Source organism: Balaenoptera musculus, chromosome 9, assembly GCF_009873245.2.
Source record: "Balaenoptera musculus isolate JJ_BM4_2016_0621 chromosome 9, mBalMus1.pri.v3, whole genome shotgun sequence".
NCBI lineage: Eukaryota > Metazoa > Chordata > Mammalia > Artiodactyla > Balaenopteridae > Balaenoptera > Balaenoptera musculus.
In genome coordinates, this window is record NC_045793.1 from 59198030 (window position 1) to 59222168 (window position 24139).

Below are 24139 nucleotides of genomic sequence, written 5' to 3' on the forward strand. Positions count from 1 at the left end.
TCTCAAAAGCAAACTGTGACTTCCTTGGGGAAACTGAATTTAACCCATTTTAACATATGGTTAAAAAAGAAAAGAACAGCCATGTTCTTAGAAATAAATGACACTTTTACCTACAGTTCCCTTACACCAAAACCGAGCTTCTAGACATATAACATGGGTTCTCAAGAGCAACTGGCCAATCTCCTCAACCAATCTCCTCCACACCTACCCCTTACAAAGGCCTCTTCCAGGCTTTCTAACCATAGTCCTTCTAGCACTACAGAGAAGGTCTGTACTAATAAATTGTGTTTCTAGCCAAAATTGGAACTACTCATTTTGATATATAAGCAAATGACAAAAAACAAACAAACAAACAAAAAAAATGCTGAAAACCCTGAGGCAAAAAATTTAGATTAAATAGATCTGTGGTAATAACATTAAAAACAATAGGTTAACAGAACCAAACAATTCTAATAGTTCTAAAAAATAATCCATTTGTTATGCTTTAGGACATGCCTCTCTTTTCACAATTAACTCATCTTTGAGCAAGCATGTTAGTTTATTAGCAGTGCCAATTGCTTAAATATTAAGGTGAATGTCATCTTGTTTGGATTAGTGACGGAAAAAAAGCATTTCCTGAAAGTAATTCTATTTATTTGGATTAGCACCATGGGGTTGGGATCTACACTACCAGTATTTTGCTATTTTCTCCTCCAGTTATAAACAAATAAACAAATGCAACAACAGTGAAGACGTCTGGTCTTGAAAGACATTAAGTAGATATAATCATGCATTAATAATTACAGTTCCAGGGGCTTCCCTGGTGGCGCAGTGGTCAAGAATCTGCCTGCCAATGCAGGGGACACGGGTTTGAGCCCTGGTCCAGGAAGATCCCACATGCCGCGGAGCAACTAAGCCCATGCGCCACAACTACTGAGCCTGTGCTCTACAGCCCACGAGCCACAACTACTGAGCCCACGTGCCACAACTACTGAAGCCCGCATGCCTAGAGCCCGTGCTCTGCAACAAGAGAAGCCACCACAATAAGCCCGCACACCACAATGAAGAGCAGCCCCAGCTCGCCACAACTAGAGAAATGCCACGCGCAGCAACGAAGACCCAACGCAGCCAAAAATAAATAAAAATTTTAAAAATAATAATGGTAATAATAATTACGGTTCCAAGTGGATACTTACTGCTGTGTTTGCATCAACGGCATATTAGTGCTCTCATAACTGTCTGCGTGTAGAGGAGGTATGATTTCCCCAGTCACAGGGTGAAACACAGGAAGTGTTGACAGGGGCCATGCTATCTCTCTATTCTTGGACATGTCACGAAGTTCTTTGGTAGATTTCTGAATAGCACTATGATGGACCAGTTGGATGCTAGGTCAAAAAGAAATAAAACCACATATATTTAAGATCACATATTAGCCCCACAGGTCATCAGTTTGAAAAAGTTACGAAATCTTTTTTTCTTTTTAAAATAAGAAGACATTATTTAACTTTGGGCATTCTACAAGTTATTTCAGAAAAAGACACATTTCATATACTTTTAACATAACAAAACTGAAAATTAGAAACTAATTTTTAAATAAATGCATCTCTCATTAAACTAAGCTATAAAGCATTGTGTTACTATTACAGCCCTAGGCAGCAAACTACTATTCTATTTAATTTCTACGATTAAGATAAAACTACCATGGCTTTTATATTGTTGCTTCTGATGGGGCATTTATAAATACTCACATAAGTTTCATTTTATGGTAGGTTATTACTGTAGATTCAGGAAAACGTGTATGAAAGGTCTTTTCATCTGTTCTCTGGTTTATCGAAATGCAGATTGGGAAATCACATAATATAAATGGCAAGTTAATATTCTGAATCTGAAATATTTTAGTTTTAATTTTTATCTATAGAATCTTAGTTTCCACACGCTTTTTATTTTTAGTCTCACCCCTCCTAAATATCTCTATTTAGAAAGCAGCTTTCACGTTTATGAAATAAACTATGAAAGATGATGAATGGAAAATAAAAAAAGCATGACACACATGTATGGGGCATGACGAGCAACTGAGAAATGAAAAAGAAATGATAAAGAAAATAACAGGAAAGAAGACACTTACTCTGGTGTTTGCATGTTTCTCTTTTCCCTAGAAACAAAACAAAATTTATGAATTAAATAATAGCATTGATATTTGGAACATTAAGACTATATGCTCATGGATCTTGCATGAGGTGGAAATGCTGACACTGTTACTATTAAACGCAACCAGGCAGCATTTGCCACCAGGTTTATGACATTACTTGGATGAGTACACATACAGAGATGGAATACTGGTGAGAAACGCACAGAAAAAAATGAAAAAAAAAAAAATGGAGATTAAGAATCAAGCTCTTGGAAATAAGTTCTATGACATAATGAAATCAGGCTACATGTAAAAATGGAAGAATTTGTTACTTGCTGCTTTATTAATTTTTTATCCTTTGTTTTGTTACCCTGACTTCCAGATAATCTCGGGAGATTATTTTAATTGACATAGATATCCAGAAAGTACTAACTATTCATGAACTGAAGACTCATTACTCAAATTATCATCTTATTTTCATTAATTTACTCCTAAGTTTTAATATATCTATATATACCTTTAAACATTTAGGTGGTATCGCCCTGTTTGATAGCAGAACAATTTCAAGAAAAATTCTGACCATCATTTCTGATCAAACTGACTGAGACAATTTATTTATTTAAAGTGCAATTACCATGTCAATAGATTCCGCAGTCTCTGCTTACACAGGATGGCTTGTATAACCAAAATATCTAGCCTCAGTTATTCTTGGGACTGTTTTGCCTGCAAGAATTTACATCTAGCCTTAATAATTTTTGAATAAAGTAATTATAACCTCTAATTTAATTTACTAGACTCAAAACTATTTTACTTCATTTTAAAGGAATAAAGTACTGTAGTTTGACTTGAACACAATTTCAATTCATTTATAAAGTGTTTTATGCACTAAATGAAACTTGGCATTTAATGGAATCTTATACGTTATCTTAGTAGCTCTATAATTTTTTTATTAGTGCTTTAAAGTACTCACACTCCTTCCCGTCGGCAGCACATGATATAAGCAAGTATTAGAAAAAGGACCAATGCTACTGCCGAGGGCACAGCCAGTGTAATTAGGAAATCCGTGTAATAGTCTCTGCTTTTCAAAGAATCGGAAGGGGGTTTGTATTCTCCACCATCAGGTAAAATCCCTTCTCCACGAATCACTTCCTGATAGGTGGACACTTGCTTTGTTTTATCAACCTGACACAAAAGAAGACAATTACACATCAAATTAATAGTTGCAAACATTATGAGAGTTTAAGATCTAGACATATCAAGACAGTCTTTGACTAATTTCTAAAAAGCAACCTTTTCCAATTACTTTATCACCTTGAACTTGCAATTATTTATGGAAACTAGGAAGAAGTAATGCATAAAAGTAATAAATTAAAGGGTGTATATTGGCCTACTTTCTAGGTCCTTCCCACAACATATATACATACATAAATGTATACAAATATAACAAATATGTGTGCATGTGTAGGTGTGTGTGTGTACAGTTGTTCTTTTTCAGTTTACTTCCTCCAAAGCAGAAGTCCTTCACACCACTCTGTATATTCCTTGTTTCCTAGTGACAAACCTCTAGTGCAGATGTTACAAACTGTGAACTGGCTGACAACCAGTATGTGAGTATGGTTTCTAAGGTTAGTAAAAGAGAAAAAAAAAAAGAGAGAGAGAGACAATTTCTAAGTGACTACAACCTTGATCTTTCTGCCATCCAGCTGACAGAAGTAGTTTTTAGGAAAGATAGTTTAAGGAACAGGTAACCCATCCAATGCTACAGTTTCAATAAATTCTATTCCAGGCTCAAAAAATGTACAACACTTGGACTATATTAATTTACCTCCACAGTAATTGAACTGCTTTCACTATGTTGTATTTAATTATGCTAAGGTTTTTACTGAAGGCCACTACAAAAATAGCCATGTGAAACTCGTTACTACATTTGCTCGCCCCTTAAAAAAATGTTGGGGGAGAATTATCTGTGGCATTTCTCAGTATCCTCTCCCATACACCTCCACTTGAAGAATTTTGTTAATGATACAGTGCTAGTAAAAACTCTATCTTCTGCCAAGGAATTGATGCTCTGCCTCCTTTAAGAATGAGAACCAAATAACAGATGAATTTCCTCATTTAATCCGGGACATTAGGAGGCTTATTGTCAAACTTGCCCTTCGGCTTATGTTTTGGTAAAGTTTAGGTCCTGATTTTCCAGTTCTTTTATATTTTATATAGTATGTTTATTGTCTGACCCTTTAATTTAAACCTCCTGAAATCTTCTGTGGTAAGATGTGACCTATAAATAAATACAAGTAAAAGAAAAAAACGAAAATTCCCAACCTTTCTCTTTATGGAGTCTTACCACAGAAATTAAAATCTTCAAAGCAGAAGTCATTTTTAAACCTTTAGAAATTAGATAATTTTCCTAAACATGAACACTGTACAGCACAAGCACAAATAAAATGGTGTTGTCAGGGCCCGCTGTCTACTGGCTCTGGTGAGAGGCATCTATTTAAGTCATGATTGCAGCCACTCAGTCTTTTGCACCCTTGTATGGTTAGCACGATGACTGAAATATTGAGCTTTGTAAATTCAATATTCATCGACAGTACACATAAACCACAGCATCTGAATAATTTTACTTGATTTGAGAAGACAGGGAAAGAGCATTATTTCCCTAAGACACGAGCGACATGGAAAGAGGAGCCTGGGGCCAAGGGCCACAGGTGCTAAGTGCCGCAGTGTAAGCGGTATGTTCTCCCGTCCTGGACCTGGGAAAAGTCCTGCCGCTGGTTCTCTAAGACATGAAGTGACAGTTGTGTTTATGTGTTGATATTTGTTCAAATGTCAACTTTAAACTTAGACCTAATTCACTCACCACCAATCATCAAGAGTTGACAGAAGTTAAATCTAAAGGTCGCTAAAGAAGTGAAACAACTTCCCTATCTTCCAGAAAGGAGGATCAAAAAAATTAATATAAAATATCATATATACCTTTCATATATAGGAAATCTTACCCATATGTTCCTAAGTCTTTGAGCATGCTATTAAAAAAGTGATTTGAAAGAAATATTTAATATTTATGGGGCTGGGGGTAAGAGTCTAACTCTCCTCTGCTTTTCCTTTTATTCCTTGGTCTCTCCCTCCCATCTGCGTTTCTAGGACATTGAATCATAGCACAATATTGCTTTATTTCAGATTTGTGATTGCACTCCGGTCTCCCCTTCCCAAGTGGGACAGTGGCAGCGTATCTGAGGCTTCCTGCACATGTCACACTGACTCCAAAATCTATCTTGACTTAGCAGCCACCTGGATGTCCAGGGGGAACACTTGGACCACCAGCCAAGCTAATCTGGCCCCCACAACTAATCAAGAGTAGACTGAGTACAAAAGTGGAGGTACTATTTCTTAAATGGATGCACTTTCAACGGACTTGCCAAATCCTTAAAGTCAAGGGAAGTCAACGGCAGTTAACAAAGTAAACCCAGGATTTGTTCCTAAAAGTAATTCAGGTTTTAGTCAAATGCTATCTCCAGCCACATCACTTCTAATTACATTTGCAAAAACAAAATAAAAACTCACCAACGAAATTTTGCACCAGTCGATGTGAAATTGAGTACGAAATTTTTTATCACATGTTATTACAGGCTCCATTTCTTGACTGCATCTCAATTGATTCTGCGGATTTTCAACTTCTCGTAAACAAGAAGAAAATGGGACATCGGCACCAACCATGACATAAACGCTGCAAAAATGTGAAACACTCAGGTTATCCTTTAAGAAAATTGGAAACACTGAAAAACAATCTACCCTGAAAGCAGGATTTATCCTTTTGAATTGAGGGATTATCTACAATCATCCCTAAGGTAGTGGCCTGGGCTTTTAAAGCAGTGATTCATGTAGGGGCTTCTTTTCATTCTTTCCTTTATTCAACCAATATTTACTGGGTGCTTTGGTGTACGAGACACTCTCTTGATTCTCTGTTAATTTCTAAAAATTTTTTCACCCTATTTAATTCAAAATAATCATGTATCATATTTCGATTACAATATTTGGTAGACTACATTCAAAAATATTCTTAAAGTAAACTGTTTAGAAAATAACATTATCACTAAAATAATTATCAGTAATAAATCTTCATCTGATTTCATTTTAATAAGATTGTGATATTACATCCTGGAGGTGTGGAGCTGTAGGCAGACTTCTCTATTCTACCTAAGAGCTTTGTCCATCAGCTTTCCTACTGCAGAGACCCCTACTGTTAGGTTCCTCATTATAAGGTCCCTCAATCTTTAAGAAGCTAATATAAAAGAAAAACTATTGTTTGGTAAATACAAATTAGGCAAACAAAATGTATTTTCTTGATGTGTATCTTGGCAACTAGGGGAAAAGAACTCTATTCAATTTGCCAGTAAGAGTTTCACAATAAAAGTGAAGACAGTGATAATAGCATTGAAATAATCTTGGAGCAGCTTAAGAAGGTAGGAATTTCATAGGTTTTTTCAAAAGAAAAGGGAAAACCAGGAAATTAAATAAATATTATTTCTTTTCCTAATGACAATGCTATAACTACTTACAAAATGGAATAAACCCATCAAAATTCCAGCTGTCTTCTTTGCAGAAATTGACAAACTGATCTTAAAATTCATATGGAAATTCAAGGGACCCACCAACACACAAAATTCTTGAAAAAGAAAAACAAAGTTGGAAGACTCACAATTACCAATTTCAAAACTTACTATAAAGCAATAGTAATGAAGACAGTGTGGTACTACCGTAAAGGCTTGGCATGTAGATCAGTGGAACAGAATTCAGGGTCCAAAAATAAAATCTTTAGTAAATTGGTTTTGTCACAGGTGCCAAGACAATTCAATGGGGGAAAGAATAGTCTTTACAACAAATGGTACCAGAAAAACTGGATATCCACAGGCAAAAAAAAGAAGGTGGACCCCCATCTCACACCATATAAAAATTTACTCAAAAAAAAATCAAAGACTTAAATGTATGAGCTAAAACTATTAAACTCTGAGAAGAAAGCAGACACAAATTTTAATGACCGTGAATTAGGCAACAGTTTCTTAGATATGACACCAAAAGTTCCAGCAATAACAGGAAAAAATAGATACATTGGATTCTATCAAATTTTAAAATTTTGTGCTTCAAAGGACATCATCAAGAAAGTGAAAAGGCAACCCAAAGAACAAAAGAAAATCTTTACAAGTCATATGTCTAATAAGGGACTTATACCTATAACATATAAAAGACTCTAACAATTCCATAACAAAGAGACAAATAATCCAATTTCAGAATGACAAAGGATCTGAACTGATATTTCTCCAAAGAAGATATACAAATGTCCAATAAGTGCATGAAAAGATGCTCAACATCATTAGCCATCAGCAAAATAGAAATCAAAACCACAATGAGTACCACTTCACACCCATTAGAATGGCTACAGTGAAAAAGACAGACAATAGGAAGTGCTAGCGAGGATGGGGAGAAACTGGAACTCTCCTACTCTGCTGGTGGGAATGGAAAATGGTGCAACTGCTTGGAAGACAGCCTGGCAGTTCAAGAGGTTAAATACAGAGTTACCATATATCTCAGCAATTCCACTCCTAAGTATATACCCTAAGAGAAACTTAAATATATGCCTATCAAAAAGCTTGTACATAAATGTTCACAGCAACATTCTTCTTAATAGTCAAAAAGTGGAAACAATCCAAATGCTCATCAACTAATGAATGGATAAAAAGTAAAATATCCATACTTTACTCAGCCATAAAATGGAATGAAGTACTGTACATGCTACAACATGGATGAACCTTGAAAACAATATGCTAAGTGACAGAAGTTGGTCACAAAAGACCACATATTGTATGACTCCATTGATATGAAATGTCCAGAATATGCAAATTTATAGATAGCAAGTAAATAAATTGTGGTTGCCTAGGGCTGGGGATTGTGGTGGTGGTGACTGTTAATGGGTGTGAGAGGGGAGTGTTGGGAGGATAAAAATGCTCTAAAATTGACTGTGGTAATGACTGTACAACTTTGTCAATAAACTAAATCCATTGAGTTATATATACTTTAAATAGGTGAATTGTATGGTATGTAAAGTATATCTCAATAAAGCTGTTTTTTTAAAAAATATGAAATGAAATAAAAGTATGGCACAAAAATTCAAAGGTATGTAAGTATGAAGTCACACCCTTAATTGACAACTGTGTCCCAGAGTACCATTACACAGATTCATTTGGTTGCTCTTTATGTCAATTTTATATTTGGACTTAATTTGAAAGATTTTTTAAAAATTATGGTGTCTTTGGGAGACAAATAGTATATAATGGATTGAAATTTAAAATCAAGTTAAACATTTGTAAGTTCAGAAAAAGGAGATATAAGAAACCACTGGTAAAGAATTTTGATGATTAGTGAATAGAAACACATTCCATTTACAGGAATATTACTCAGCCATAAAAAAGAACAAAATAATGCCATTTGCAGCAACATGGATGGACCTAGAGATTGTCATACTGAGTGAAGTAAGTCATACAGATAAAGACAAATATCATATGATATCATTTATATGTGGAATCTAAAAAAATGGTACAAATGAATTTATTTACAAAACGGAAAAAGAGTCACAGATGTAGAAAACAAGCTATGGTTACCAAGGGGGAAAGGGGATGGGGTGGGGGGAAGGGATAAACTGGGAGATTGGGATTGACATATATACACTAGTATATAAAAAGTAGATAACTAATAAGGGCCAACTGTATAGCACAGGGAACTCTTCTCAATACTCTGTAATGACCTATGTGGGAAACGAATCTAAAAAAGAGTGGATATATGTATATGTATAACTGATTCACTTTGCTGTGCAGCAGAAACTAACACAACATTGTAAATCAACTACACTACAATAAAAATTTTAAAAAAAGAAATATATTCCATTTACAACAATTTGTTAACTCTTAAGCTTCATATAAAGCCAATTTCTATCCCCTTATTAACTGCTTAGCAAAGACCATATTTTTCCTTGATAACTGTGAAATATATTTGTAAATACAGAAATAAAATAAATATTTTAAAAACTGTTAGAAGTTCTCTTGCTTTTACATAACATTGATTTGCATTTATAATTAGTAAGATTTTAAATTAATTCACTTCAAGGTAACATAAATAGGCATAAGCATACATTTTGGGTGCTTTGAAATGTTTTATTTTTTCCCTCAAATTATAAAAGCAATATAAAAACATTACATAAAACATGGGATATAAAAACAATTAATTTCTATTACCAAGATCACGATTTTCATTTTCCAATGTACCTTGCAGAATACTTTTCAAGTGCATATATTTTAGCCTAATTGCAATCAACCTCTAAAATATAATTTTGTATCCTGCTTTTTCACTTAATGCGTCATAAGCATTTACCATATTGTACAGTCTTTGTAATTATATTTTTATAGAAGTATAATTTTTAAGTGCACATGATTTATTCAGTAATTATTTCAGAGTTGGACACGTAAGTTGCTTCTCATTTTTTGATGTTATAAATAATATTGTAAAGACTATCTCTGTGCATATTCTTTAATGTTACTATCTTAAAAGAGATGCCTAGAAGTGGAAACATTTTTATGACAGTTGACACATACTGCCAAACTACTTTCTTCTCTACTTGGATGATCCAGAAGCTTCACAAACTTAATATGTTCCGAACTGAGCTCATCATCACCCCACCCCACCTCCACCTGTTGCTCCTTCCATCATCTTCTCTCTTGGTGATTGGCATGGCCAGATGCTCAAGCACCATCATCTTTGACTCCTGTCCTTTTCCCTACATATTCAATCTATCATCAGTCTCTGACATTTACCCTGAAAGAACTCTCATACACACCTGTCCACTTTGTTCCATCCCACTGCTACCACCCCAGCTCTAGTCACTGTCACTTTCCACAGCGAGTGAAGCAACAGCCCCTTGATTGTTCTCCTTGAACCCAGTCTCTCTCACCATTCTCAGGGAGCCTATCTGCAGAATGAATGATACCAGTTTAAAAACAGAAGCAACTGTATGTTTGAAAGTTGCTAAGAGAGTAGTTCTTAAAAGTTCTCATCACAAGAAAAAAAAATTGTATCTATGTGGGGTGATGGATGTTAACTAAAATTATTGTGGTGATCATTTTGCAGTATATACTTATATCAAATCTTGATGCTGTACACCGTAAACTTATCCAATGTTATATCGTCAATTATATCACAATAAAACTGGAAAAATAAATAAGTTAATAAATAAAATGCAAACACACTACTCAAGAGAAGTAGATATTGGATTTGCCTTGTAAGTCAAAAAAAGTGTATTTATTGTTTCTTTTATACAGCCAGTAAGTTTCAACATGTTGGCTTTTTAAAAAAATAATTTTGTACGAGGCCATGTATAACAATTATAATTCTATGCTATACATGCTAAAATACACTTTTCATAATCTGCTGTTTTCCCAGATCTTTGACATGCAGCTTTTTTTGATTTGCAGCTTTTTTGATAGGCTAGCTTTTTGATAGGCAGAAATTTAAAATTTTTATGAAGTGAAAGGAGGATGATCTTTACCTTTATGACCATAGCCACATGTTTTCAAACTTTCAAATATATGTAAACAGATGGGATGGGAGCATATTATCAAGTTCAAGGCTCTCAAGCAATGTTAACAAAACATGGTGACTCACAATCTTAGGCATTGGGTACTCTGAATAAAATTTGTTCCTTACGAAGGATCTTTTCTTCCAATTTGAACAACTCAATTTCTCTTGAGGTAAAACGCATTTACTGAGTCCTTTACACATACAAGGTGGAGAACTGCGTTACAGGTAAAAAATTTAAGTCAGGGGCTTCCCTGGTGGCGCAGTGGTTAAGCAACCGCCTGCCAATGCAGGAGACACGGGTTTGAGCCCTGGTCCGGGAAGATCCCACATGCTACGGAGCAACTAAGCCCGTGCGCCACAACTACTGAGCCTGTGCTCTAGAGCCCGCGAGCCACAACTGCTGAGCCCGTGTGCCACAACTACTGAAGCCCGCGTGTGTAGAGCCCGTGCTCCCAACAAGAGAAGCCATCACAATGAGAAGCCCGCGCACCGCAACAAAGAGTAGCCCCCCGCTCGCCGCAACTAGAGAAAGCCCGCACACAGCAACGAAGACCCAACACAGCCAAAAATAAAAATAAATAAAATAAAATAAATTTATAAAAAAAAAAAAATTTAAGTTAGAACTCTGTTTTTTTCCAGCAACAGCCAGATAAACAGATCCAATGATTGCATTTTTTTTACCTAATTGTCCAAGTCATGAATGTATTTTATTCCTTATTTTATGTATATAGGAGACAAGGGACAGTTTAGAGAAGAAAGTGTCCACATATGCTACATGCTGCCTGGGAACTCTTGAGCTCTTAAAAGAAAATGCCTCATGATTCCTGCCTCTCTGTTCCACCCTGTTTCTTTGTTCTGTGCATATCAGTCCATCAAAAAATAAGATGAAAAATAAACAAGAAATAAAACTAAAGAATCTAATTCAGAATAAGAAATAAAACAAAGAATAAGGTCACTTCTGGACTCTAGTTCTACTGCTTGCTACTCATCTTTACTGGAGAAGGGATGAATTATCTTAACAGAAGAGGGAACTGGCACACAAGGCTCAGACCTTTCTGGAGTTTTTTGTGGGAGGATTTTCCTGCTTGCAGAAAGGAGGCATTTAGGTTTGGTCTATTCTTTCAGCCATGTGGTAGGGCTTAGCAGGCCTACTTGCTAAAATGAAAATTTTAATATAAACCATTTTCTTCAAAGGTCCCTAGTGCTTCAAGATAAAAATCCAAACAATTCTTCCAGGTGTACAAGGCCTTACATGGTCTGGTCTTTGCCTCTTTGGTCATTATCATTTCTGGATCCCTGTCCCCCATTTCCACACGAAGTAGGTTTCCAGATTGACCAGGCTTCCTCCTACCTAATGGATTTTGCCCAAGCTGTCCCTCTGCCTATACTCTCGCTCTCTCATTTTTTGAGCTGGTTAATTTGTACTCGTATTTTAAACTCAGATCAGGCTTCATCTCCTCTATGAACGCTTTGACATGGACCAGAAGTGGGAGAGGAGCCATCTCCGTGAATACCTCAACTGTGATAGGTGTAACACTGCTTTCTAACCATCTGATTACTTGCCTGGTCCCTAATAGATGTGAGCATAGACTGCATTCTTTAAAATCACTCTACCCTAGAGACTAATACATTATTCCCCCATAAAAAATACTTAATAAATGTTAAACTATGAAAGAAAAAAATGAATCTATGCCTAGAACTTAGAAGAATAGATATTAAAGAAATATAGTTATAGACATATAGTTTAGACGTAGAGTTGCATTGATTTTTAAAATTTATTTATTTTTATACTTATAAAAATTGACTAATATTGGCTTCCAATTTTTACTTTATTAAGGCTTTTTTCCAAAAATTCCAATCTCATATCACCATCATTCCCTAAAAGAAAGAATAGCTGCATCAAAAATATAGGAGGCACGTTATTTAAGAATTAAAGACTATCTTGTAAATCACCAAACATGGGGACAGATTCAGCAGAGCACTACGGACTGGCCTAGGACCATGACCTTGCATCAGAGCAGTCTTTGGCAGCCTTTGACTTACATTCTCTTCTTCAAGTGTAACTTCTCCCTGAGCCCTTTACAGGGCAAAAAGCAGACAATTCATTAGAGGGAGTACTTTGTGAGATTGTCTAGGGAATAAACTAGGATCCTCTGTTGTTGACTGAGGATAGATCCACAGGCTTTGGTAACCAGAGGAACCGGTGGTAGGTTTGACAATCTCTTATGAAAAGTGAGTATATTCTTTAATCCTCACACCCCATCATTCCCTTCATAACTACCATTTACACCGCATCACTCACCCTGAGCTGGCAGCTACGCCATGCCCAGAATGAAACATGAACCTGCCCCTCTTTCCACCAGCTTTATCCCAGGCTAAATGCATCCATGAGTCCTTAGCCTCTGGCTCAGTGTCAAGAGCAAAACAGCCCTAAGACCACACCCAGAGAGAGCACAGTCGCCCTGAGGTTATGGGTCTGGAAAGCGAAAGGGAATCTTTTCAGGAGGTTTAGGGTTCCTTTGCAGGAGCTTACTCACTTTGAAGGAAATCTTTATAATTGTTTTCTGTTAGATTTAGAAGAAGTTTAAAGGCTATCAGTGAGGTCGGCAGAGATGAAAAAAATGCACATCAAGAAAGATGAGGAGGGGCTTCCCTGGTGGCGCAGTGGTTGAGAGTCTGCCTGCCGATGCACGGACACGGGTTCGAGCCCTGGTCCGGGAAGATCCCACATGCCACGGAGCAACGAAGCCCGTGCGCCACAACTACTGAGCCTGCGCGTCTGGAGCCCGTGCTCCGCAACGGGAGAGGCCGCAACAGTAAGAGGCCCGCGCACCGCGATGAAGAGTGGCCCCCGCTCGCCGCAACTGGAGAAAGTCCTCACACAGAAACGAATACCCAACACAGCCAAAGATAAATAAATTAATTAAAAAAAAAAAGTATTAAAAAAAATCTTGCTTTTTTTTTTAAAAAAAAAAAAGAAGGATGAGGAGCTGGGAGGCTGTAGAGGGGGTGCTTGATGACTGACATTTAATGGCACTTTGGGCCGTGGAAGGGCTGTTGGTTTACTCTGAGGGTCTACTACTGAGAGCTCCTCTTTGCCTTCTGCTGTCGGTTTGGGTAACATGGCAAAGTTTGCAGTTAGTAAATTGTGGCTGCCGTGCGTAACAGGAAATACTTTCAAGGAGTTTTTTTTTTTTTAATCAGAGACTGAGACTGATGCAAAATATTAAGCAGAACACGGTTATTAGGTGTTTAATTAATACTTCTGAAGTGTATAAATATATTTTTAAACAAAATTTTAGAAAATAAAGGGATGCAATTCCTCTGCATCTCTGATCCCACCCTCAATCTTTTCAATATTTCATTTTTAAAGAGATTTATAGTCCATGTTATTTTCAAAAGAAAGTACAGAGGCAAAAAGTTTTGTTAAGTGAATTAAGAACCATGAAATACACCATTAAAAAGAAAGGAAGGCACAAGAGATGAGTTAAGCACTGGATTTATTTCTAAATTTAAGGCAACAGGGTTAAAAAAAACCCCTATTTTTGTTACCTTGACATTATGTAACAACCAAAGAAAATATGCAAAATCATTCCCAGGGACAAATTTTTCTCCTGCAATCGTACTCAAGTAGGATCTTATTTCATTGGTGCACATATAGGGACACTGGAGTAACAGAGTTGGCACTGGGTACAATTTATAGAAATTCTATTTTAAAAGACTTATCATATGAATACTCTGTAAAGGTTGCGGCTTAACATTAAATTAAAACTCATGGAAAGCATTTCAAGTTGGGAAAGGATCTGAGACAACAGGGTCCAAATAAATGCCATGGGACTGACAGCACATGCCTCCTGCTAGCAGGTGTTGGGGGTCAATCAGCTAATGACTGAATTCTCCAACAAGTACTTGTAGGACAAAAAATTCTGTTCTTAATTTAGAGTCACATGCTCAGGCCCAGCCCTAGACTCAAAGATCCAGAATCTCTAGGGGGAATCAGAGGCCAGGAACCTAGGTATATTTTTCATAAAGCTCTACTGGCAATTCTCAGGCTACACATAGTTGTGCAGCACTGTTTTAGGTCAGAGTTTGGTTTAGAGAGTTGTTAGTTCAATTTAGTCTAGTTGTTTCTTAAAGTGCCTCTACAGGTGGGGTCTACACTACTGGTTAGAGAAGCGGTGAGCCCAGAAGAAAGCACAACTATGGGAAACTCTACCAATACCTGGTTTTCATGTTGTTTCCTCCAGCATCTTTTGGTCATTGATTTAACAATCACTGTGGAACACATTACCTTAAAAAACTGTTGAAAAGATTCCACATTTGGAGAATGTCTTCAGGGGAGATACCCCTGTTCATCTCCTTCTATGGCCCTCCTTTAATTACTCATTGGGAAAGAGATCCATGTCGTACCTCTCAAGTAAAATTTTAAGCTCCAGAATTATGTTTTCATAGAGAAAGCCAACCAGCAGATAGGCAAGCGATAAAGCAACTATTTTCCTCCAAGCACTTCTATGTGTGCTTGACTGACTTCAAAATCCATCATTGTACCGTACAAGGTACAATTTAATTCTGAAATTTGTAACTTGGACTTTGCAGCTCACTGCTTATCCTTTATCCCCCTTTGGACTACTCGTTCATACCTCATCTATGTCCATTTGTGATCTTTTCCCTTATCTCCAACAAAGTTCTCCTTTAAAGTTCCCCTTAAATTTGATTCTTATTAACCCAGATATTCCAGTTAATTCCAGATATCATCTCTATAAATGTTACCAAGAATATGGATAAAGGAAGAGCTGGAAAAGGACATGCTACATAAAATGTGATTTATTCCATATCTCGCACTTCTATAGGATTGGTTTTTAAAAAAGGCAGATCTGCCTCAACTTACAGAACAGAAATTAAACAGCAAAATTTCATTTGACATTGACATTCGATCTGTCAATGTACCCAGGCATAAGGAGTGTTTCATAACCTCTACAAGAATGTAAGTCAGGGCTTCCCTGGTGGCGCAGTGGTTAAGAATCTGACTGTCAATGCAGGGGACACGGGTTCGAGCCCTGGTCTGGGAAGATCCCACATGCCGCGGAGCAGCTAGGCCCGTGAGCCACAATTACTGAGCCTGCGCGTCTGGAGCCTGTGCTCCACAAGAAAAGAGGCCGCGATAGTGAGAGGCCCGTGCACCGCGATGAGGAGTGGCCCCCGCTTGCCACAACTAGAGAAAGCCCTCGCACAGAAACGAAGACCCAACACAGCCATAAATAAATAATTAAAAAAAAAAAAAAAGAAGAACGTAAGTCATACTCTGTATCTGGAATGCTTGAGAATAGACAAGTCCCTTTCAAATGCATTGTCTCGTTTAATCATTACAACCATGAGGGAGAGAGTATAGTCCCCATTGGAGCAGATGAGGAAGTTGAAGCCCAGAGGAGTGCAGCAGTTTGCCCAGTGTCACCCAGCTTGTGAGTGACAAGGCCAGGCTTTAGGAATGGGTTTCAAATCCACCCCAGCCATCAATCACCGCCACATGGTGGAAAGAATGTTAAAGGCGAAGAAATAGTTTCCTAGAATAAAGTTACAGCAGTCTGTGCGTCCTTCTGCAGCTGATAACTGGGGCATCAATTTCCTTTGAAATTCAGGACCCTAAATAAACAGCTTCTCTATGGAAGGTACAAAAGACTTAGTGCTGTAATTTATGATGTGGATCCTGATCTACAATTAGATTTCACAGGACCTGGAACATCAGATGTAAAGAACCATTAATGCAATCTCTTTGTCAATACAGAAAATTGCTAGTTTTTTCATATCTTTACAATAACTATTTCTTATTAAAAAGAAAAATGCAATAGGCCACCTTCCATCTATAATAAGTTTGATAAGATCACCATATTTAAAAATCCATACTTAAGGCAAGTCTGCTTACCCCTCCTTCATGTCATTGATGGGAAGCGGAACCCTGCCGCCCCTGTCTAGAGCTGATGTGATGTTTATGGCGTTCAGACGCTCTGGCTGCCACACATTTTTCACGGCCCCAAGAAAGTCTCCGAGAACCTCGCTGGCCAACATTTCTTCTACGTTCATATTTTTAATGAAGAATTCTGCTTGATATGGTAACGGGAAGTCTAATTTTGGTGAAAAAGGGTATGCATATCTTTAATGAAGTAGTCTTTTGAAAGGGAAACAAAAGAACAATTTGAGATTTGTTGATTTCTGTCACAATCCTGGCTTTGGGGAACAATATTATTACTGACTTTAAAGGCTTTCTATATAACAGAAGATATATCTAAAAACACGACGTACATTAGACCCAGAATTTTATCTACAATGCAATCAAATCTAAGGGACAGCAGGGCAATTCACAATTAGAGAAAAAAAAATAAAAAGGAAAAGAAAAAAATGTCAAATCTCAAATCTGTCGCTAACTTGCCAGTGACCTGCCAGCCTCCTTGTCCTGTCAATGTACCCAGGTAGAAGGAGCATTTCCAGAACTTAGAAAAGTATTTTGTACTTGTAGTGTTTTCAAGCTGACAGATCTTCAAATACATTGTTTAATTTAATCATTACAATCCTAGGTAGTGCTATTTCCCATTTGAACAAAGGAGGAAGCTGAAGAACACAGCACCATCCTTTCTAAATAGAGAAGACATGGCAAAATATCTATACTTGCTTGTGGGTTGCTTATACATGATATGGAAAACCATATTTTTAATTTGCAGTATTACTGATCTTTTTGGAGCATGCTGAAATGTCACATTTTACTAAAATAAATATTGATTGTATTTTCAATGAGAACTCTGAAATCATAGCTATTTCATTCTTTGGATCACTCCATAATTAAATATTCTAGAGAAATAATATTTTAAATTTCTCATGAAATTCCATATCTCACATTGTTAGAGATTTAGTTAGCTTTTTCCCTCCCCAATGTCTCATCAGTAATTTCCCTCTAAAGATGCCAAAATGAATATTTTATACCAACCCAATGTCCCATTCAGACTCTCAATATAAGAAACTTTAAATAAATATAATTTATTTCAGCTTCTCAAATGTTACTCTTCAATTACAAACTATCATTTCCTGTATTCTGGTTGTTCTGTTAAGACAGAGGATAGCTTTCTTTTTGTTAGTAATACTTCTGTAAGAATAAAGGCTACTTTTTTTGAATACTTACTATGAGGCAGGCCAACCTAAGGGAAAGAGGTGAATTACCGTATTTAACACTCACAACCAGAAGGTAAGCAGGGACTTGTATTTTTCTCCATACTTTCAGAAAGGGAAGCTGATCTTTCGATCATTTGAATTTACCTCATATGATTTTTATCTAAGCTAAAAGAGACTGTATATATAAAGTGTTCAGTGGAGCTCCCAATATAGAGTAAGAACTGAGAAAATGGTAAACTTTAGCAATTCTTACAATAATATGCACAATTACTTGGATTCTGCCCTTTACTTAAAAGGAAAAAAAATATGTCTGGACTATACACAGATTTAAAGTCCCCAACAATAATTATATTATGTATATCCTCTGACTTATTTCATTAAAACTCATGTACTATATGTTCTTATTTCTTATACTATTATTATCTCATATACTATTCCATTCTTATTTAATAAACAAAAAACTAAAATTATACGATAAATAACTGAAACCTTGATGACTTCATTTATTATCAAGCTCTCAACCTCTTTAATATTAAAGGACATTTGATGCCAGAGATGAAGTCAAGGAGATATTCTGGCTTTCGAGTTTTCAGGCGAGTTTTCTGGAGTGTGGTGTCTCTCCCTAACGACTAAGTTTTTCAAAGCCCTAATCACAGAAGGCTCTTTACTCATCCCCTACCCTGTAATTTATTCTGCTTATGATTTTGTTAGATTTGTTTGATGTATAGCCCATCTGCAATCTTCTAAAATATGCTATGTTTATTCTCTTTTATGTAGATAAGTTTCCTGTTTTATACTGATACATTTCCTGTTTTATACAGATAAACAGGAGCTTAATCATGCTACATTTTTTCCCCACACTGAGAAACAGTCATGCAGAAAAATGTCATGAAGAACAGTTTCTTGGCAATAAATAATATTTATAAATAATACCAAGTATAGTTTTTGGGTATGCTAGAAGTCTATCATCTATTAATTTCATTCAGTGAAATTTTTCTAAAAAAAGCGTGCAAAACTTTTTCCTTATTATCAGTGCCACTCCTTGGAGAACTGTGACTTGGCTTTCCCTAATCCATGTGACCCTCCGTGGCTCCTTTCTGAGACTTGCGGCTGCCACGCCCTCCGAGGCTCCGGGCTGTGCAGCTGCCTGCCGTCTACCGGGCCAAGTGCTGCTGCCAGGCCTCCCAGAGATGAGTCACAGTAGCTTTCTAACTTTGGGGAAATCCCGTGCCTGCTATATTTGGATATCACAGAGGCCAAGGGAACAGTAGGCCAACAGATTGGTGGCAGGCCTCTGAGGCACTAAACCCAATTTAGAGAATCACTCTATGTACTCTCCTTGAGCTCCATGCTGTACGATTCTACATGACAGATTTCCCATTAGGTCTCCCAGAGAGGGAGACTGCTGGGCAGGGAGTTGCACTGAGCACGGTTCTCCGGATATTCAACCCTTGTTACTTCTTTCCTAACCTTATCTGGGAGAAATGGCATGTGTACAGGCCATGCTCAAAGATGTACGTCCTAGTGTCCACATGCATTCCATCGACACAAGCAAGGAAACATGCCTGCCATTTGGTGCACTGATTTTCAGAGTTTGGGCCACTGACCCTGATGTAAAAGGAGGCTTTCAAAACCCACGTACTCGTGCTCCCTCAACCCTGATTTAAATGAATAGTCCCTAATGCCAACTTTCAATCCTTCAGTCATCTAACAGTCTTACATTAGTATCTGCTTGAACATGGGTCCCCACATGTGTACTACCTATTGAGTACACGTGTGTGGACCCATGTACTCTGTACTGACAGATGCCTGTGTACTCTGTATTGACAGGACTGAGACCAGACTTGAGAAGGAAGAGGTTCAAAACTGTAGACCAGGCTATCTTTCAGTTTGTAGGGGCTCCCATACCTGACAAAGGGTTTTGAGTCCCTCTGAGAGCATAATAGTGAGGTTAGTGGTCCGAGCCCACTGCAATGGAAGTATATAACTAAACTGATGGATTCCCAAGGAGAAAGAGAACTTCGCAACCATTCTGCTCATTAAAGGTATTCCAAATTCTACAAGGACAGCTTGGACTGGATGCAAGTACCCAATTACAACTGGAGTCAAGAATAAAAATCTCCTTGATCCAAACATGAATACCTTCCAAAAGCCCTTGGGAAGTGGAAAAGTGGGTAGAGAGTCTTCTGTCCAGGCCAAAGGAACTGGTACTTGGACTTTCTTTTCATATATGAAGGCCATTTTAAATTTTCAACTAGCACATTTGTTGTCTGCAATTATTACAGCTAAAATGCCTGGGAAAAAAACTCATGTTAAGGGTTTCAAAACCTTCCAGCAATCTTCTCCCCAATTATGTACTGCATTATCAATTCTATCGAAATTGCTTTCTTTCATATAGTGTAAAGGTAATTTTTAACTCAGCCTTTACTGAATTATTACGAATTCCAAATTAGTAGGCTCTGATAAAATGTGTTGTGTTTGCTTATTTGTTTCCAATCGTACCAGTAAATAGAAGTAAGAATTTTCCTATCCAGGATGCACAACTGTTTTACTGTTTTGGGGGGAAAAATGCTATATCAGTTCTTCTCCTGTCACCCTCATAAATGATATCTGGTATAGTATCCCATGATTTATAAACTTTAACCACAAAGTGTTTAGTGGTATGTATTTTTCCCATTGAATGCCAAAACAGGATCAGAATATTTGAGAGTGTAATTCTTGGAATCTCTCCTGTGTCCCTAACCTTCTAAACCCTTAGGCATCACTTACAATTCAAGCATGTGTAATGATAAATTGTTGTTGGACTCCAGCAATTACAGATGCATGATTAGCTATTTAGAAAGGAGACTGTGACACAAATTATGGTTTATTTCTGTCCATCAACAACTCTTTATCATCATATACAACTACACTACCACCGATGATAGGTTTTAAAGTAAAATAATACCAATCATGCATTCTATGATCAGCCCTATGTCAAGCACATTTTGAGATTTAAATGATGGCATCCTTACCTCAGACTTATGAGAGAAATAGTATTCTTAGTCTCACTTTACAGATGATTTAACCAAGGCCTGGAGAAAATAAGTGGCCTCTATATTTGGCTCCCTATCCTCAGGTTTTCAGCACCAAAACACGTCATGATATTTTATAATGAGTTAAATATTGCTTAGTTTTCTACATTTTACTATTTCATTAGTTATAGTAGGTATGTGGTGCTTTAAAATCCTTAACTATGTTTTACATACATATAAAATATAATGAAATACTTCTTGCAAATAAGGAAACAATCAGCAACATATTTTTCCATACCTACCTTCTGCTGACATTATATTAATTATCAAATTATGCCTTGCAGTCTCAAAGGTACGCCTATTGTAGGCAGTTATCTATTAGAAAAAGAAAGTCATATTAAAGAAGTAAAATTCTATTTTTTGATATGAAATAACTATTAAACTCATCTTGTTACAAAAAAAAAAAGAAGTAAAATGTTATTTGGAAAACGAAATTCATTAAGGACAAAATGAAAACAAATTGTCGTTCTTTCCATTTTCATTATTTGTTTATATACTTACAAAATATTCCTTCTCTGGACAAGAACTCAGAGCTTTTAGCAATATTGTGGGAAAATAGATAATTAGGTCTATTTAACATGCTAAAACAACAAGTTAAAATCAGAAAAACCCTTTTATAGAAGACTGTTAAGTGCCAGTAGCAACACAGATGCATCATTAGTAAATGGATTAACCATTACGAATTACCAGAGCTGTTCTAAAATTTCAAAAAAGCCAAAACCATATATTTGTGTACTTTTAAATGGAGCTTAAGGATCATACCAGAAAGTACACTTTAAAACAAGCACGTCTCTGTGTTGTTTGCATTCAGTACTAAACTGCACACCAACCAGTCAAGAAATGTCACGAACCCTTTGGAAATCATATCTCACAATGGGAGTATAGCAGTGAGGATCACAGTCTGAGAAGCTGATGGCAAATGCTCAAAAACACAAATCAATCCCTTCGCAGAGTCAAATATTAGTAAATGTTTGCAGAGCCAATGAACTTACATCAAAGTCAATTCAGAAACAGCCACTGCAAACAACAAACAAAGCAAAGGCCAACAACAGGATATGGCTTCAAAAATCAAGGAATAATTAACTTTATAACAGATATTAAATCACTCAGACAGGCCTGCAGTACCTCAAAAAAACCCCAAATGATTGTGTAAAAGTCTTAGCATCCCAGCACTAGCCTTCTGGCAGTAACTGCAGCTGTAGTTGACACTGAGACAAAAAAGACAAAACTGACGCAAACTGAAAAGAAATATCTTGCATATTTAAAAACAAGTATCAAAGATTTTAATAGCATCACATATGAGCTTTAAATAAAATACATTACACTCATCAGAAATATTATTTGAGAGAACAGTGAAAATCAGAATTTTGGAATAAAAAATTCCAAACCTTTAACAATATTTCAAAGTACATATTCTGAAACGTGTATTATTCCACAAAGATAAAAGCACTTATCTCTCCACAATTTGTCAAATTTCTTTTGGATTTAATGACTTCTTTGCTGCTCTCTGTTGGGACATGTGGTCAATTAGGTTCACAATGAACACTAAAATTAAGACTAGTCATTAAAATTAACGAGGCATTATTGTTCACAAGCAAATGAAGAAATGCAAAAACATTTGGGAATCCGCATGATTTTAAAAGTTTACCCTGCAAAAAATTTAGTAATATTCTCAGTGGAAAAAAAATACTAGATACTATTTGTTATAATATCTCAAAGCTAATGCTCAGAAAAAAAGGTTAAACATTTTCAAATTAATGGCAATATTTTTCTGGCTAGCCTTCCCATAATTATCATAAATTTCATTATTGTAAATTTCATAAATTCTAGTAAGTGTTTTTAAATCAGAGGCTACACAAGAGAGTGAAGAACCTTTCATGAATCAGGAAGAAGAATTTTATTATCTGAATTTATATTTAATGCTTAATTTTAACAGCTATAACAGAATGCAATTCTTCTATGACTTCTAATGAGATATTTAAATACTGTAATATCCTCAATAGAATTCTACTTATCATGATGATGTGAAGCCCTTCATAGCAAAGAGGTATGCATGTTTGTGCACTTTCTGATCCCTTATTTCTAAAATAGTGGCTGATCTATTTTAGATGCTTAATAAGTAGCTACTGAATAAATTAATTAGTGGATATATATGATTAAATATTAGTTTAAGATATGCAAAATCTTTTGACTATATTATTAATAGAATATTTTTAAACACTGAAAATGTTATGTTACTATATATGGATGTAGAAATGAGTTATTTACAGATAAATCAATACTTGTGTTAGATGAAAGAGATGCTAAGTTTTCATAATCTTTTTTTAAATTTTAATTAATTAATTGGCTGCATTGGGTCTTTGTTGCTGCACTTGGGCTTTCTCTAGTTGTGGCGAGGGAGCGCTACTCTTCGTTGCAGTGCGCGGGCTTCTCATTGTGGTGGCTTCTCTTGTTGTGGAGCACGGGCTCTAGGTGCACAGGCTTCAGTAGGCGTGGCACGTGGGCTCTAGAGCTCGGGCTCAGTAGTTGTGGTGCACGGGCTTAGTTGCTCCTCGGCATGTGGGATCTTCCTGGACCAGGGCTTGAACCCGTGTCCTCTGCACTGGCAGGCAGATTCTCAACCACTGCGCCATCAGGGAAGCCCTCATCATCTTTTTAGATACTATCTGATACATATTCATAACATTGTATGTTGGTAGTAAGGTATAATGCACCCCTGTGAATCCTGGCTCAACACATGTGTTTCTCTCCTATCCTAGCCTCTTGCCTCTCTCCAACCAGAGTAACCATTTTGGATTTTGTGTTTATCATCCCATCCATTTTAAATATAGTTTTATTATCCATGCATATATGCTTAAAATATATTGTCCATTTTTCTGTTTTTTGAGCGCCTACAAAAATAGTAAACTGTATGCAGTCTTCTGGGGTTTGTTTGGTTTTTTTCAACATTACGTTAAAAACATTCATTCATGTTGCCAGGCAAGCTTAAGTTCATTGCTGCTATAAATGTTCACTGTGTGAATACTCCACAATTTATCTATTCTCTTGCTGCTGGACTTCTGGATCTCAATTGGTTTGTGGGTTTCCAGTGTTTTCCTATACAAACATTGCTCAATGAACATGATTGTGCATGCCTTTGGGTGGACATTTGCAAGTGTTTCTTTTTCTTTTTCTT

The 24139-nt window shown here is 36.5% G+C and overlaps 1 protein-coding gene across 7 annotated transcripts in view; it reads right to left on the reverse strand.

The window, feature by feature from the left end:
- SGCE (sarcoglycan epsilon) overlaps positions 1–24139 on the reverse strand; it is a 67309-nt gene that overhangs the window by 11927 nt on the left and 31243 nt on the right. For 4 of the 7 annotated variants that reach the window (XM_036864449.1, XM_036864447.1, XM_036864446.1 and 1 more), the window contains 6 exons: positions 21207–21279; positions 16653–16851; positions 5672–5834; positions 3078–3289; positions 2105–2131; positions 1176–1364 (listed from right to left, as the gene is read on the reverse strand). In XM_036864449.1, coding sequence (XP_036720344.1) covers positions 1176–1364; positions 2105–2131; positions 3078–3289; positions 5672–5834; positions 16653–16851; positions 21207–21279 — 863 coding nt within the window. Of the gene's footprint in view, positions 1–1175; positions 1365–1727; positions 1802–2104; positions 2132–3077; positions 3290–5671; positions 5835–16652; positions 16852–21206; positions 21280–24139 lie in introns of those variants that run through there. The other 3 variants (XM_036864448.1, XM_036864445.1, XM_036864451.1) reach the window with 2 other exon arrangements.